Genomic DNA, 17492 nt, shown 5'->3' on the forward strand with positions numbered 1-17492 from the left:
ATTTTGCCTTTGTTTTGCCTAGTACCCTTGTACTGGCGGGCTTTTTGTTTTGCCCTAACTTTTGCCTAGGATGCCCTTTTTCGGATTTTCATCCTATCGGGCCTATGCAAGCAACGTCTTCAAGTATAGTACTTCTTTACCACGTCAGCGTTGACTGGGTATCGAAGTTCTTTTCCATCCATGTCTGTGAGGATCAGTGCTCCTCCTGAGAAGGCTCGTTTTACCACGTATGGTCCTCCGTGATTTGGGGCACACTTTCCGATTTTGTCCTTTTGAGTTGGTAGCAATTTCTTCATTACCAACTCTCCCTCATGGTAGACTCGAGGGTGGACTTTCTTGTCAAAAGCCTTTTTGATCTTCCTCTGATAGGCTTAACCATGGCATATGGCGTTCAGCCGTTTTTCTTCAATGAGGTTCAACTGGTCATACCGGCTTTGAACCCATTCTGCTTCGGAAAGTTTTGCTTCCATGATTACCCTTAGGGAAGGTATTTCGACTTCGACGGGTAGCACTGCCTCCATCCCATAGACGAGGGAGAATGGAGTAGCTCTTGTAGATGTGCGTACAGAAGTCCTATAACCATGGAAAGCGAAGGGTAACATCTCGTGCCAGTCTTTAAATGAGACAACCATCTTTTGCACTATTTTCTTGATGTTCTTATTGGTTGCCTCGACTGCCCCATTCATCTTTGGCCGATATGGGGAAGAGTTATGGTGTTGGATCTTGAATTCTTGGCACAGTTCTTCCACCATTTTGTTGTTCAGATTAGATCCATTATCAGTGATGATTTATTTCTCCGTGCTTCCACTAGATTATCCTAAAATCTTTTGGGACAAGAGAGAAAAGAAAAGAAAGATATTTTTGTTCTGAAGTTTGTGTTTTAGAGGGGATTTATTTTTCAAAAATGGTTTTTGTAAGAATGGACGGCCAAGGTAGGCTTATGTGTTTAGGCTTGTTTGATTAAACACTTATGAAGTTAAAAAGTCGTGTTGTGATTCGACAACTTGGATAGCTTCCCTTGAACCTTTCTTTTTGAATTCGGTTCATGGTACCATCATGGATTTATTTTTGTTTTTTGATTGTCCTTATTTTTGCCTAAAACACCCTTTTGTGGCGTTTTAGCGGACCTTTGTTTTTGTTTATTTTTGTAACCCTAACTTTTGCCTAGGTTACCCTTTCGTGGGATTCCTAGCGGGTCTTTTGCTCTTATTTTTGCGCAGTCCCCTTTTTGAGTTTCCTGCCGAGCTTCTTTTATTTTGAAAGATTTCTTTTTACCCATGATGGCACTTGTCAAGGCCAAGGGAAGGTGCTCCAAGTTGTCACACACACCTCCACATGAAAATGATGTGGGTTTATTATTATTAAGATGATTTTAACCTCATTCATGTTTATTCAAACAGGGTTAAAAATGATGTGGTTTAGAATTTTATTATAAGCAAGAAAAGAAGCAATGAAGAATGATTTTATTATAATCATAGTGGAAACATGTGTCCTTATTTCATCACTGATATGGGTCCTAATGTTGATCTCTTATATCTCTCGGCCATGCCCCAAATTCACGGTCTCCAATTTCTCTTGACACGGTTGGAGTAGACGAGTTTCTTGATCTAGCAGTCTTTGCAGATCCGGAGAGATGGTCTCCTCATCACTGTCCAACTCAACCCATTCATCCTCAACTTTTGGATCCCGGTCAGAGCGAACAATTACAGACATAATTATTTTATTGGTTCTGTTTAGGTTTAGAATTTATTAATGTTAATGAGGAAAGAGAGAAAAGAACAAAATGAGAGAATAATGTGTGAAAAATGCCTCTTTATTGATATACGTAAAATGTACAAAACCCTTATTTATATGAAAGGTCCTCATGATCTCGGGTACTGATCATGAGTCCCAAAAAGAAAAAGCTCAGAAAATTTTAACTATGGAAATTCGGAGGATTTCCCTTCGACTCAGTTCGAGACTCAAGCAAAAAGCTCAGAACTCGAGAACTTTGTCGGATCAACTCTCCGAGTGATTTCTAGGCAGAGCACTGCTAAAAAAAAACCCAGAATACTCAAGAAGAGGGTTAAAACTCAGTGTGAAAGTCTCGAATGACGTCCAATTGACGTCATATTTATAGGGATGAGGCGCAATACGGCCTCTGGGGGTCAATACGGTCCGTATTGAAGTTTTGAACTACAATACGGCCGTATTGAATTCAATACGGCCGTATTGAAGTTCAAAAAACCTCAATACGGCCGTATTGAGTTCAGTGCAGCCGTATTGAAGTTTAGTGCAGCCGTATTGAGTTCAGTGCAGCCGTATTGAAGTTCAGAAACTTCAATACGGCCGTATTGAGTTCAGTGCGGCCGTATTGTAGTTTAAAATGTTCAATACGGCCGTACTGAACTTTTGGGAGGCCGTATTGGGCTTCATTCCCTCCGCTTTCTTATTTTGAGCTATTATAAGACCTCTAGACCTATAGAGAATCCTCCTAGGGCCTTCCATGAGTCCTTCTGGCTGACTTTCCTTCAGTCTTCAAGAGTCTTCAAGCTTTATTTCCGACCCGGACAATTTTAGGGGTCTATAGTTGTATGTGATTTTCTTTGTATATATGTATGTGTCTCACCAGTGTGACAGTCCAATAGGCGGGTCGTTACATATGTTGCAAGCTATACTAACCTTGGTTAAATGTAATCAAGGTTAGTTGTCTTGTTCTTAAGCTAACCAAGTATAGTTATATGTTTTGATGCTTGTAGTGTAAGCCAATCTAATCCTAGATTAAAAATAACCTAGGTTAGATTAACTTAACTCCAACTACTAAACCTAATCATTACACCTAATTAACTAATGATTATTAATCTACAAGTTGTTGAAATGTCACTATCAAGAACCATGTGACAAGTTGGGTACTTGGATGGACAAATGGGCATAGTGTTGGATGTTCAAATAAGAAAATAGACTTCCAAGACCATAACTAAAATGGATCTTGACCCATCCAAGTCCAAAAAATCAAACATAACGTTACCTAGTTACACCTCTCTTAAAAAACTAATTACACCCTCAATAAAAAATCAATACAAAGACAAAAATCCTATACTACTTGACTCAAAATACAAGATCAAAAATAAAAGAAATATTTACAAGGAAAATATACACAAAAAAGAGAAAGTAAGCTACTAACATAACCCAAAGTTTAATAAGAGCCAGGGCCTTCTGTAATGCCTGTTATAATTCTTAACTTAATGATAAAATAACATCTTTATTATAGGTTATTAATTCAATTATAAAATTAACATTTATAATTTGGTATGTTTGATTTCATAATTATATAAAAGTAAAATGTATAGATATGCCAAAATTCAACATAAAATAAATAAAAGAAATTTTTCATGCACTAATGTACATATAATAAGGTTATGAATACATCATATGTACATATAACGGTACATACACTACAAAAAATTAGGTAATTATTGGCATTTTTTTCTGGCGGTTTTAATTAACTCCCAAAAAATGTTAATTTTGTGGGAGAAAAAATAATTGCTAGAAGTGACGACATTTTCTAGCACTTTCAAACCGCCAAAATGTTCAATTCTTCTTATTTGCGCCTTTCCTTTTATTGGCTAGTCGTATCACAGTATGTGACTAATGTGTTTCTTATATTAAATTAAAAATTAAAAGAGAACTAATAAAAATAATTTAAATAAAATAATATAAAAACAATTTCCTTTGTTAAAAAAATATGAACCCTAAAACGAAATTGAAATGTTTATGATCTGCACGCATTCCTTTTACACGAAACCCACCCATTCCTTTTACACAAAACCCATTAGACTCTGTTCACATAAGCAAAATGAAAATCGATTTGAGATTCAATCGTGAATCCGCTAGCGAGACACAATGAAAAATGTTTGAATCCCATTCGTAAAATTCACACACATAGCTTCTAGTCATTCCGTTTTCAATATTCATTTGTGCATTTGTTCAGAAATCCATTGCAGGTGAGTTTTGAAATATCTATGTTATGAAGAAATTTTTAGAATAATATTTGTGTCTTGTATCCTTGTTGAGTCAGCAAGTAACTGTTTTGGAGAGGAAGTTAGAGTTTAAATAGCAGCCGGATAGATAAATTTCACATATTCTTGTACTGTAATCTTTCTGTATCTTCTCGATCAATAATCATACTCGGATTCCTTTCTCATATAGGTATCCCTATTCATTCTTGTTCTTCAAATTGTTACGATACCTAGTTCTAAGAAATTTTCTAACAATCTAATTGCATCGAGTTTACTCTATTTTCATTAATTTCATTTTAAAGAGAAATGCAAAACCCAGGCATAAATCTGCAAGGGAATCAATCGTACTGAAGTCACTGTGTGAAAAGTGATTGTTCATTTTTCTCTTTGTTGAATTTAGGATTCTTATTCGATGCGATCCTGAGCTCGTAGATTGGTCTGAAGCTTCCGTTTCGAGGATTTTTTTAATCATTCTTTTTCCTGGCTATCAGGTTAGATTGTGTTTTGTAATGCTCGCTTTGTAATTTTCTTAATCATGCGGATTTGGTATATACTAATTAAATGAATAGGTTGTAAAACTATTTTACTACTGCGTTTTATGTCTCTATGCTGCCCTGATAGTGTTGTTTGATCCACATAGTGCCATCGCGTTGAGGTTGGTTGGTTGTTGTTTTTACAGCTTTATGCTGTCCCTGGGTGTTAATTTTTTGAGTGCATAACTTTTCTGATCTAGGCCTAAGGGATAGGGTTGTTGGATTGTTTGAAATTAGTCCCTTGTTGGTGAAGGAAGGCATTCTGTTCTGTCCTGTTCATGTAGGAATTTAATATATTTTCCCCATTTTATTATGTGTTATACATAGTAAATGATCCTTTTTTTTTGGTAAAAGATGAGTTTGATCTTTAAACTTTACAAAACATAATGAATTCTTAAATTTAAGTGTTTATTTAAAGTTTGAGGACCAAATTCGTGAATGTGACAGTACAAGGACCTTGACCATGTTTAACTGAGTAAAAGGACAAAAAAAAAACGTTTTTCCTTTGTGTCTAGAACTAATTTTGTTACTTTGTTAATGACACTAATTTAATGAGGTAAACAAAAAATGTTTTACTTTGTTGATGACACTCCTAACAGAGCACGATATTGTTATTGACACAATATGTGTTTGAATTAATATATAGCATCATACTCGCACCTTTCCTGGTACTTTGCATTTTTGTTGGATACTATGTCTGCTATGAAATGACATACTTATTCTTAAATTAGTTTTTATAATTGACTATCTTTTTTAGATTATAATTTAATTTTAGCATTGTTTTTACTGTAATTTTATTTGCCAATGTCCTGAAATATGAAAATGATGTTTGAGTTAGAGAATAAGAAATATGAGAAAAAGTTGAAACAGAGAAATGTAAACATCACTGCATATATATGCATTTGTCTTATTTGTTACTCAGTTTTCCTTGGTCTTGCATAGGGAAAATCACTCTATAGTCACGAGTGAACCTGCATCATCATTGTTACATAACTAGCATTTAGTGCCGGTTAAGCACTATCAAAAGATAGATAAGCTGACAGTCATTAACTTATATCAAAAAATATTTTTTTCTTCATCTACTCTTCTTTTGTTTTGTCCATTCTCAATGGTTTCTTTAGCCCTATTTCTTGTTTTCAACTGATTATTTATTTATTTAAATTTGTAGAATCTCCGGCTGAGTTCTTTGCGGAAAACAAGAACATTGTAGGATTTGATAACGTAAGTGTAATTGTACAATGATGTGTTTGATTTGGAACGTGTATCCATTTTTGTGATTTTTTAATATATATGTATGCTTTCTCTGTTTAACTGCAGCCTGGAAAATCTCTTTATACTAGTGTTAGAGAGCTTGTGGAGAATTCACTTGACTTGGCGGAGTCTATATCTGAGCTTCCGGTGGTTGAAATTACCATGTAAGTGTGCACGTACAAGTATGATGAATGATGAACGAGTAAATGAGCTTATGTTCATGGAGGAAGCCCATGGGCCAAGGGCCCAACTACTAGGGCTATGGCAAGAAGGATACATGAAGAGTGGGCCCAAGCCCAAGGGAAGCCCATTACTTTGTTTTGTTGGGCTTTGACTCAAGCCCAAGTAGACTAGGGTTAGTACAGGATTGGGCTTTAGTGCCTTGTATTTCTTTGGGCCTTGTATTTCCGGCCATTAGCATAGGAATTTCATTTCATGGCCATTTAGATTTAGGATTAATTTAGGTTAACATGTACACTTTCATTTGAATGTCATTAGTATGTCATTTGAAGGTGCATTTCGGCCATGTGCACACATGCACATGGTGTGACCTAAATGCAACTCAAATGCATACTAAATCACATCCAAATGAGTGCACATGGAGGGGGTGGCCGGTTGGCACCAAAATTTGGATTTTAGAATTCAAATTTTGGCGCCTAGAGTTAAGTAAACCATACCATGGTTCTACTTAACTCTAGGTGAACCCAACTTAAACCCTTAACCTAATTTCCCCTATAAATCCTTCTATGGCCGAGTATTGTAACACTTTGGATGATATTGATGAGTTTTATTCTCTCTAGAATTGAACCCTCCGAAGTCACTTGTTTCCTATCTCTACCCTCCTTGAGTGCTTCTCTTTGTAGAGCTAGGAACCTTATTCTTCTTTGAACTTAGCTTGTAAGCAAGCTTAAGGTCACATTGAGTCTTCATGGAACCTCCATCCTTGAAGTTTCTTCCAAGGTCATCCGTGAAGACTTGAAGCATCCATGTGCATTCCAAGTGGAAGCACATCAAGTGGTATCAAGAGCATCCGGTTTCTTCAAGAGATAAGTTCTTGATTTTATCTTTTGTTGTGTGATCCGTGGTTCATTGTTTTCAATTTTGTTTATCTTGTCTTTGAGTTCTTGTCACATGAGAGTTGCTTCCTTCCTAGATCTAACTTCGTCTCCAAATTTGATGGATCTAGTTCTTATGCTTGAATGATTCATTATGCTTTTGTGATATTATGCTTCCGTGAATCATGCTCTCTTCTTGTGCCTTGTTAGGAATTTTCTGCCTATGAACTTTTTAATTTCTTTGAGTCATACTTGAAATCTTTTTCGGTCATTAATTTTTTGAGTCTTGTTGTTTTATTTTTGAATCCATGTCTAGTAGGTTTGTGTAGCTCTTTGTATGTTCATCATTCTTAGCATTGCTTGTTGATCCTTTTGAATTTTTTTTGGAGTGAACTTAAATCATGTTATGGATTTGGCCGAGATCCATAAACATTTGGTATAAGCTCATAATTTTTTTTTTGATTGAGTTCATGAACTACTATTAGATCATTAGTAGTTTTCATAGAAAAATTTTGTAGGTTTCCTAAATCTTGAAAATGTCTTAAAAAAAAAATTTCCTATCCATGAGTGTTTGATCTTGTATTAGTTGTGTGTGCTGAAAATTTGTGTTAGTAATTCAATTTTGAATTTTATTTTTGGAGCCTAAAACCGTGAGCATGTGCCATTCAAATTTACAAGCATGAAAAGCATGTTACATTTGTCTTGAATTTGACCTAATTTGTCTTGTCATTTGGCATTTTCTTTTGAAATCCGGTTTTGGTGCTACCTAAGAGTGACCGAGACTTTGATGCTACATAAATTTTGGACAGTAAAAGGCAACTCCTAATTTTTTTTTTAAAAAAAAATTAGAAGAAAGATCAAAAGAAAATTCAAAACAAATTGAGTATAAAAAAAAGTGCTAAACCTAAATTTGAAAAGCAAAAGCCAATTAAGGAGTTTGAATTCTCAATTGTGTCTTCTCGGTTTGTATTTGTTCTTGACTCATATTTTTTTTTTCAGCTCATATTTTTGAGTGTTTTGGTTTTGTGCATCCATTCTAGAACTAATCTTAGGTTATTTCCTTCTTGTTCTAGTCATCTACTTGTTGGAGTCATCTAAAATTGTCATCTCCAATTCTACTCTTATATTCTTTTCTTCTTCAATTATCTTTGCTGTTCTTATGTTTGACTAAACTCAAGTGTGGCCTAAGTTTGACCTAGCTTATCTTCCTAGAAGCTAGTTCTACAAGGGTCATCAAAAGAAGCCTAAGGAAAGGAGGAGGAAAGGATATAGGTGGCTCTCGGATTTGGCTACTTCAAACACAAACACCATAAACACTCTTGGCTGAAAATTGTGGTGGCTGGACTGGATCAAACGTGAAGCATATTGGAGATTCAATTTGAGTTTTTAATTGATTTTAAAAAAAATATAAGTATTAGTGACGGATTTTAGAGACCAATTTTTCTTAATTCTTTTAATCCACTTGTTCTTTGCTGTTTAGCTTTGTTCATACCTTGTATTTGGCCATTTAAAGGAGTGTCTTGGGAGTTTCTTTGGTACACAACCATCTCTCCTTAGGTTTACAACTTTAGTTAGTACTTGGTGGGAGTGGTCCTTGATTGATTTTTGGTATCTCTCAAGCTCTCACCCTAGGACACGTTTAGGTAGTTTAAATTCTTGCTTAATACTTGTCTTTACTTGTTTTCATATGTCTAGTATATCATAGTTCACCAAAACATCAAAAATAATTTTCATTGAAAAGAATTTGGTAGAGATTAACTACGAAGGGGATTAGTAATTTTTACTTGAAGAGACTTGGTTTTTAAGTGGCTCTTAGTAGCTCACCTCCCTCCAAAGTTCAATTTGTATACATAATCCTCCAAGTACTTAGTCTTAACCTTGCATAAAAAATTGATTTTCAAATTTCATTCATCAAAAAGAACCTTTCTCCTATAATGGAAGAATTTTCTACTCCACAAAGTGATAGTAATTCAAGTGATTACAATGACATGTCAAAAGTAACACATGAATTAAGATCACTTAAACTTTGGAAAGAGCAAGAGTCCAAACAAAGACTCAAAGAAAAACTTGAAAGGGAGGCTCAACTTGCTCTTTTAGAGGAGGAAATTCGGATATTAAAAAAGAAAGAAGAAAAATTACACCACAAGCACCGTAGTAGACATAGCTCCCAACATAGCTCAACCCTAGGGGAATCAATGCATGATGATAGCCTAGCTTTAGGAGATCATTATCAACAACCCCCTAGAAGGGTTCATAGGACCCCCAAGCCAAGGGAATCTAGGGTAGATCTCCCTTATTTTCATGGTAAGGATGATGTGGAGGGGTACCTAGATTGGGAAATGAAGGTGGAACAAATCTTCACTTGCCACCAAGTGAGTGAAGAAAGAAAAGTCCCTTTAGCCACTCTAAGCTTCCAAGGTCACGCCATGTATTGGTGGACTTCTCTTGTCTGAGATAGGCGTCTCCATAATGATCCTCCAATTCAATATTGGAATGATTTAAGGAGTGCCTTGAGGAGGAGGCATATTCCCTCTTACTACATTAGGGAGCTTATCAATAAGCTCCAAAGACTCCATCAAAAAAATATGACTGTGGAAGAGTATAGACAAACGATGGAGTTATATTTAATGAGGGCTGGTATTAGGGAAGAAGAAAATATTACCATTGCTAGGTTTTTGAGTGGTTTAACATTTGAGATAAGAGATAAGGTTGAGCTTCTCCCTTATAAGGATTTGAATGATTTGGTTCAACTTTGCATAAAGGTTGAACAATAAAATTTGAGAAAAGGTTTTAAAACAAGCTCATACTCATCTTCTTTCTCTAAGTTTGACTACAAGAGGGAGGGTAAGCAAAATGATTTTGAAAAGAAAAATACTTTTCCCTCCAAAAATCTAGACAAGGGTAAAGAAAAAGAAAAGGACAAAAAAACAAACACCTCACACACTAGCACTAAGTCTAGTGATATTAAGTGCTTTAAGTGTCTTGGGAGAGGCCACATTGCTTCTCAATGCCCTAACAAGAAAGTGATGATTTTAAGGGGCCAAGACATTTATAGTTGCCATGATGAAGCTACTACTTCTTCATCTTCAAGTGAGGATGAAGAAGAAGCAAGTGAGGGAGAGTCATGTGAGGTCACTTACCTTTACAATGGGGAACTTCTTATGATGAGAAGGGTCCTCAACAACCAACCTAGTGATACACAATCCCAAAGAGAGAACATCTTTCATACAAGATGTAACATTTCAAACAAGGCTTGTTCTCTCATAGTGGATAGTGGATCTTGGTGCAATTGTTGTAGCACTAGAATGGTTGAGAAGTTGGGCTTGACTACCACACCCCATCCAAAACCTTATCAACTTCATTGGCTTAATGATGATGGGGATATGGTGGTCAACCAACAAGTGGAAGTTGAGTTTTCTATTGGGAACTACCAAGACAAAGTTAAATGTGATGTAGTTCCCATGGAAGCTTGTCATATTTTATTAGGGAGGCCATGGCAATTTGATAAACAAACTCATCATGATGGCCTAACTAATAAAATAACTTTCACACATAAAGGTAAAAAGTTTGTGCTTCATCCTTAATCACCTTCACAAGTGATGGAGGATCAAGTACAAATGAAGGCCAAACGTGAGCAAGAAAAAGGAAAACAAAAAAAAGTTGAAAAAAAAAACTTCTAAAAATTGATGAAAAAGAGGATTCTAGAGAGACTAGTGTTCCCTCTCTAGAGATAGTTCAAGAAAAGATTTTTGATTCAAAACCTTTACACAAAACTTCTCTCTTTCTTGAACCATCTTCTCATATCCTCATGTGTCGAGGAACACTAACTTGCACTGCCACATCTTCTTTGGAAACTTCTCTACCTCTTGAGGTGACAAATCATTTAAAAGAATTTGGTGATGTATTTCCTAGTGAAGGACCAAGTGGACTTCCACCTTTTAGGGGAATAGAGCATCAAATAGATCTTGTGCCTGGGGCTAGTCTTCCAAATAGACCAGCCTATAGGACTAACCCACAAGAAACCAAAGAGATAGAGAAGCAAGTACAAGAGTTGTTGGAGAAGGGTTGGATTCAAAAGAGTCTAAGTCCTTGTGTTGTACCAGTAATTTTGGTGCCAAAAAAAGATGGAAAATGGAGGATGTGTTGTGACTGTAGAGCCATCAACAACATCACCATAAAATATAGGCACCCAATCCCTAGGCTTGATGACATGCTTGATGAATTACATGGGTCTTCCATATTTTCCAAAATAGATCTTAAAAGTGGATATCACCAAATTAGAATTAAGGAGGGTGATGAGTGGAAAACTGCTTTTAAGACTAAGTTTGGTCTATATGAATGGTTGGTAATGCCTTTTGGGCTTACTAATGCACCTAGCACATTCATGAGGCTAATGAATCATACCCTTAGGAATTGCATTGGTAGGTTTGTAGTTGTTTATTTTGATGATATTTTAATATATAGCAAGAGTCTAAGTGATCATGTGGATCACCTAAGACAAGTTTTACTTGTTCTTAGAGACAATCACTTGTTTGCCAATGTAGACAAGTGCACTTTTTGTGTGGATAATGTTATTTTCCTAGGGTTTGTGGTAAGAAAAAATGGGGTTCATGTGGATCCTGCAAAAATCAAAGCCATCCAAGAATGGCCTATTCCTACTAATGTTAGTGAAGTTAGGAGCTTCCATGGTTTGGCAAGCTTTTATAGAAGATTTGTTCCTAATTTCTCTACATTAGCTTCACCTCTCAATGAGTTGGTAAAGAAGGATGTGGTCTTTGAGTGGCAAGAAAAACATAATTTAGCTTTTCAAGAACTTAAGCATAAACTTACTCAAGCACCTGTTCTAGCTTTGCCTGATTTTTCTAAAACTTTTGAGCTAGAATGTGATGCTTCAGGGCTTGGCATAGGAGTTGTGTTGTTACAAGGTGGTCACCCCATAGCTTATTTTAGTGAAAAACTTCATGGGACTGCCTTGAACTACCCTACCTATGACAAGGAGTTATATGCTTTAGTTCGTGCCCTTCAAACTTGGGAACATTACCTTGTGACCAAGGAATTTGTTATCCATAGTGATCATGAATCACTTAAATACTTGAAGGGTTAACATAAATTAAATAAGAGGCATGCAAAATGGGTTGAGTACCTTGAACAATTTCCTTATGTCATCAAATATAAAAAGGGCTCTACAAATGTAGTGGCTGATGCTTTGTCTAGAAGACATATTTTATTGAATATCCTAGGTTCTCAAATACTAGGGTTTGATGACATCAAGGAGTTGTATGAGAAAGACCTTGATTTTGCTAACTTTTATTCTTTATGTATTCAAAAACCTTATCAAGGGTACTATATTTCTGAGGGGTATCTTTTTAAAGAAAATAAACTTTGTATACCTCAAGGATCTATTAGGAAACTCTTGGTCAAGGAGAGCCATGAGGGTGGGCTCATGGGGCATTTTGGAATTGAGAAAACTCTTTCACTTTTGAGAGAGAAATTCTTTTGGCCTCATATGAAAAGAGATGTTCAAAGGTTTTGTAGTAGTTGCATTGCTTGTTTACAAGCAAAGTCTACCACTAAACCTCATGGACTATACACCCCCTTGCCAATATCCATTTCTCCTTGGGTAGACATTTCTATGGATTTTATCCTTGGTTTGCCTAAGACCCAAAGAGGAAGGGATTCCATTTTTGTGGTGGTGGACCGTTTTAGCAAAATGTCACACTTTATTCCATGCCACAAAGTGGATGATGCAAGTCACATTGCTAAGTTATTCTTTCAAGAAATTGTGAGACTACATGGGTTACCCAAAACTATAGTCTCCGATAGAGATGTTAAGTTCCTTAGCCATTTTTGGAAAACTCTTTGGGCAAGGCTAGGAACTAAACTTCTATTCTCTACTACATGTCATCCCCAAACTGATGGGAAAACTGAAGTAGTGAATAGGTCTCTAGGGACTATGTTGAGGGCAATCCTCAAAGGCAATAAAAAGTCATGGGATGACTATCTCCCTCATGTAGAGTTTGCCTATAATAAAGTGGTTCACAAAACCACTAACATGTCTCCTTTTGAGATTGTCTATGGTTTCAATCCTCTTACCCCTTTGGATTTACTACCCTTACCCGATGTTGCTACCTTTATTCATAAAGAAGGCACATTTAGGGCTCAGTTTGTTAAGAAATTACATGAGAGGGTTAGAGATCATATTCAATCCCAAATAGAAAAATACCAAAAATACAATAATAAGGGTAGAAAGGAAGTTGTCTTCAAGGAAGGTGACTGGGTTTGGCTCCACCTTAGGAAGGATAGGTTTCCTTCCAAAAGAAAGTCAAAACTTAGTCCTAGAGGAGATGGACCCTTTCAAGTCCTTAAGAAAATCAATAATAATGCCTATGTTCTAGATCTCCCTTCTGAGTATGGTGTTAGTCCTAACTTTAATGTTTCTGATTTGTCTCTCTTTACAAGACTGGCTACCCAAGAGGAGGACTCCTTGGATTTGAGGACAAATCCTCTTCAAGAAGGAGGGGAGTGATGGAGGAAGACCATGGGCCAAGGGCCCAACTACTAGGGCTATGGCAAGAAGGATACATGAAGAGTGGGCCCAAGCCCAAGGGAAGCCCATTACTTTGTTTTGTTGGGCTTTGACTCAAGCCCAAGTAAACTAGGGTTAGTATAGGATTGGGCTTTAATGCCTTGTATTTCTTTGGGCCTTGTATTTCCGGCCATTAGCATAGGAATTTCATTTCATGGCCATTTAGATTTAGGATTAATTTAGGTTAACATGTACACTTTCATTTGAATGTCATTAGTATGTCATTTGAAGGTGCATTTCGGCCATGTGCACACATGCACATGGTGTGACCTAAATGCAACTCAAATGCATACGAAATCACATCCAAATGAGTGCACATGGAAGGGGTGGCCGGTTGGCACCAAAATTTGAATTTTAGAATTCAAATTTTGGCGCCTAGAGTTAAGTAAACCATACCATGGTTCTACTTAACTCTAGGTGAACCCAACTTAAACCCTTAACCTAATTTCCCCTATAAATCCTTCTATGGCCGAGTATTGTAACACTGGATGATATTGATGAGTTTTATTCTCTCTAGAATTGAACCCTCCGAAGTCACTTGTTTCCTATCTCTACCCTCCTTGAGTGCTTCTCTTTGTAGAGCTAGGAACCCTATTCTTCTTTGAACTTAGCTTGTAAGCAAGCTTAAGGCCACATTGAGTCTTCGTGGAACCTCCATCCTTGAAGTTTCTTCCAAGGTCATCCGTGAAGACTTGAAGCATCCATGTGCATTCCAAGTGGAAGCACATCATATGTGAACGACAAATTTTTAATTATATTTGTGAATGATTTGTTTTGTGATGTTTTGTTGTAGTGAGGAGATAGGGAAGAGCAAATTTAATTCCATGATTGGTCTTGTTGACCGGGAACGAGTCGATGCCGCGTTGTATGATGATTATGAAACTGAGAAGGTTCGTGAGGTGTGTTTAGTTTTATCTTGTAAAGTTGGTTGTTGTACTAAGATATACCGGTCTGGATTAAAATGGTTGGGTTTGGGTAGTATATATTGTTAAGTTGTTATGGTAACAAATTTCAAATTATCATCTTGGTTCATTCCTACAAACAACTTGAGCAATTGAGTAGAGTAAGGGTCTGGTAGGACAAATGTTTTTATAGACACTTATAAGATAGGAAAATAAGAAGAAAATTAGCTTATATATAAAAATATATTTCGCATAAGTTAGTATGAGAAATCTTCTACAAATTAGTTTAAGTATAATTTTAACTTTTGGAGAAGTTTATTATTTTTTTTTCCATATTTATTCTCTTCTCCTAGAAGTATTTTTGAACAACTCACAACTTTATCCAAATAGACCCTAAATGTGAAAGTCTCTCTAGGTAGTGTTCTGTTTCATGTAGTACCTTCCCTTGCAGAAACGATTAGCAAAAGAGGCTCGTGCTCAAGAAATGCAAGCAAAGAATGCTGCCCTTGGAAAGAAAGTGAAAGAAACTTCAGCTACAAAGGTTATCAAGGGCCGAGGTGAGGCTTCCTTTTACAGAGTTACATGCAAGGTGCGCATGGTTTCTGCCTCAGGCCTTCCTTTGTGATACTGTGTTGATGTGCATTGTCTTTGTGTTAACTTTGATCCAGTCAGAAAAAAACTGTTCGATCAGATTTTGAAATCCAATTTGAAAGTATTTTCTAGTTTTTGTGGTTATCAGTCTCACTCTTGTTACTAATTGTAGGATAATGGAAAAGGAATGCCACATGATGACATCCCAAATATGTTTGGCCGAGGTCAGTCAGTTACTTGCTGCTTCAGTTATCCCTGAATCAACATGTTTAGACATTTCAGCAGTAATTAGAAATCTCACATACTGTAAGCTTATCAATTCATGCAGTTCTATCCGGGACAAAATATGGTTTAAAACAGACGCGGGGAAAATATGTTTGGTGCGAAGATGGTATTGATTAACAACATGCATTTCCCTCTTTGTTTTTGTTTTTATTTACTCTGATAATTAATTTATAACAGTTGGCAACTTTTCGGTTGAAGTCGTATTACATACTTGTTTAACGTGGCCTTATTAATTGGTATTTTCGTGTATGCAGGCATTAATATGGTCTAAAATGAGTACTGGGCTTCCTATTGAGATCTCTTCATCAATGAAGAACCAAAATTATATTTCATTCTGCAGGCTGGATATAGACATTCATAAGTATGGTTTTAAGCATTGTAAATGAATTAATATTTAAATTCCTTTGATCCTTCCGAATAAACAAAATTTTCAATTTTCAGGAATATTCCTCATGTACATTTTCAATTAATATGGTCTAAAATGAGTTAATTTCTTCTGCCATTGCTGCACAGTGCTCAAGTTTTTGAGGGTCACCCATTCATTGTGGAAGCTGGAGTCAGTGTAGGTGGAAAAGATGTCAAGCAAGTTAAGTTTCGTTTTCCAACAATGTTTATGTTTGATAACCAGTTTGAAATTCGTGTGTTAAAAATATCATCTTATCTGAAAAAAATAGTTAGAGGTAGAGTAAAATACTATAAATGTTGTAACAAACATGGAGAAAAATATACCATAGAAAGAAAACCTTTTGTTAGATATGCAAAAGGATTGGAGTCAGAGAGATACCTTTTTTTATTGTTCTTTTTCCATGTTTTTGTGGTTTAAAACCACCAGAAAATGTTTGAAGAATCTTAGATGAATTTTGTGGCGGTCTGAACTGTCATAAACTATAAAACAAGTATGCTTTTTGTGGCAGTTTTAAACTGTCAGAAACTGGAAAATAAGTAACATTAAAATGCATTTTGTGGCGGTTTTAAACCGCCACAAAGTTATTGACTTTTCTGGCACCCAAAATCAACATTTACAAAATATACGCCGCAAACTGGTTTTGGCGACTGTAAATCTGACAGTTATTAATGACGCTGGTAATACCATTTGTGGCGATTTTTAATCGCTAGAAACTACCAAAATAACTCTTACAAATCACACATTTTTTTGTAGTGTCATTTATTTGTTTAATCTATGATATTTTTAACTCTAAATAGTCAATGAGGTGTTTCTAACTTATTTTATTTAATTATTTTATGATATTTATTATTGTTTTTTAACTAGTTTAATATTATTAACCACCTCTCATTTTTGTAAACTATGTTATACTAAATTCTAAATAATTAAAAATATTCTAAATTGTCTAGTTTAATTATTTTTATATTATGTCTAACTATAATCTAGTTTATAAACTAGACTATAGTTATAAATAATATAAAAATAAAGGTTTGAATTAATTTAGTTTAGTTATTTTTATATTATTTCTAATTATAATCTTCCTAAGCTCATCTTATTATTATACCAACATTTTTTATAAAGATAAATGTTAATTTATGGTCATAAGAAAAATAAAGGTTTGAATTAATTTGTAGTTAGATGTTTAATCTTGAGAATTTAATGAGTAAAAACTTAAGGTGAAATATTCTTGCGTTATTTGATATTATGATAATGCTCATTTATATATCATAACTAGTTAATACAAAAATAATTCAAATTTCACTATGACATAAAAATCTATAATATATAATTAATACATGTTGCAGATAATTTTGTATATTTTATTTATTTATTTGTATTTATTGGATAACTGTTCTTCCTCCTTATTTTTCTTGTTGCAAATATTAAATTAAATATGATGTAAAATAGATGAATCTTCCCGCAATTCTCGGTCCTTTTACTACAATTATCTCGACCATATTCTTTGACACAAATTGAAATGTTGATGCAGTTGCCAGTTCAGTTACCTTTCAAGGCTACTATAGAACCATCTATAACAACATGAGTTTCCTAGTTTGGTGAAAGTACAAAGGTTGATAACCCAATAGTAACTTTATTTCAACTTGAGATGTAATTTTTCTAGTAGAAGTGTGAAAGAAAAATAGTTTGTAAATAAGACCTTTTTCTTTCACTTAGATGATAAAACTAATATATTATATATATATAATTCTTGAGTCTAAAATTTAAATATATACTTTTCAATCCAATAAACAAAACTTTATTTGATTAATTACACAGAAACAAATTATATAAATATTGAAACATGTTCATACCAAAATTTTCAAAATTAATCAAATCCCACAAAACT

At 35.1% G+C, this 17492-nt stretch overlaps 1 protein-coding gene across 1 annotated transcript; it reads left to right on the forward strand.

The window, feature by feature from the left end:
* The first annotated feature begins 14560 nt into the window (after positions 1-14560).
* On the forward strand, positions 14561-17435 carry LOC109813042 (DNA topoisomerase 6 subunit B-like). Its single transcript, XM_083063624.1, has 4 exons — positions 14561-14914; positions 15089-15140; positions 15245-15307; positions 15456-17435. Exons 1-4 carry the CDS (start codon positions 14810-14812, stop codon positions 15470-15472), a joined length of 237 nt encoding a protein of 78 aa, XP_082919750.1. The 5' UTR covers positions 14561-14809; the 3' UTR covers positions 15473-17435.
* The last annotated feature ends 57 nt before the right edge of the window (positions 17436-17492 follow it).

The sequence above is a fragment of the Cajanus cajan genome, chromosome 9 (assembly GCF_000230855.2).
Source record: "Cajanus cajan strain Asha chromosome 9, NIPB_CcT2T_4, whole genome shotgun sequence".
In the NCBI taxonomy this organism is placed as follows: domain Eukaryota; kingdom Viridiplantae; phylum Streptophyta; class Magnoliopsida; order Fabales; family Fabaceae; genus Cajanus; species Cajanus cajan.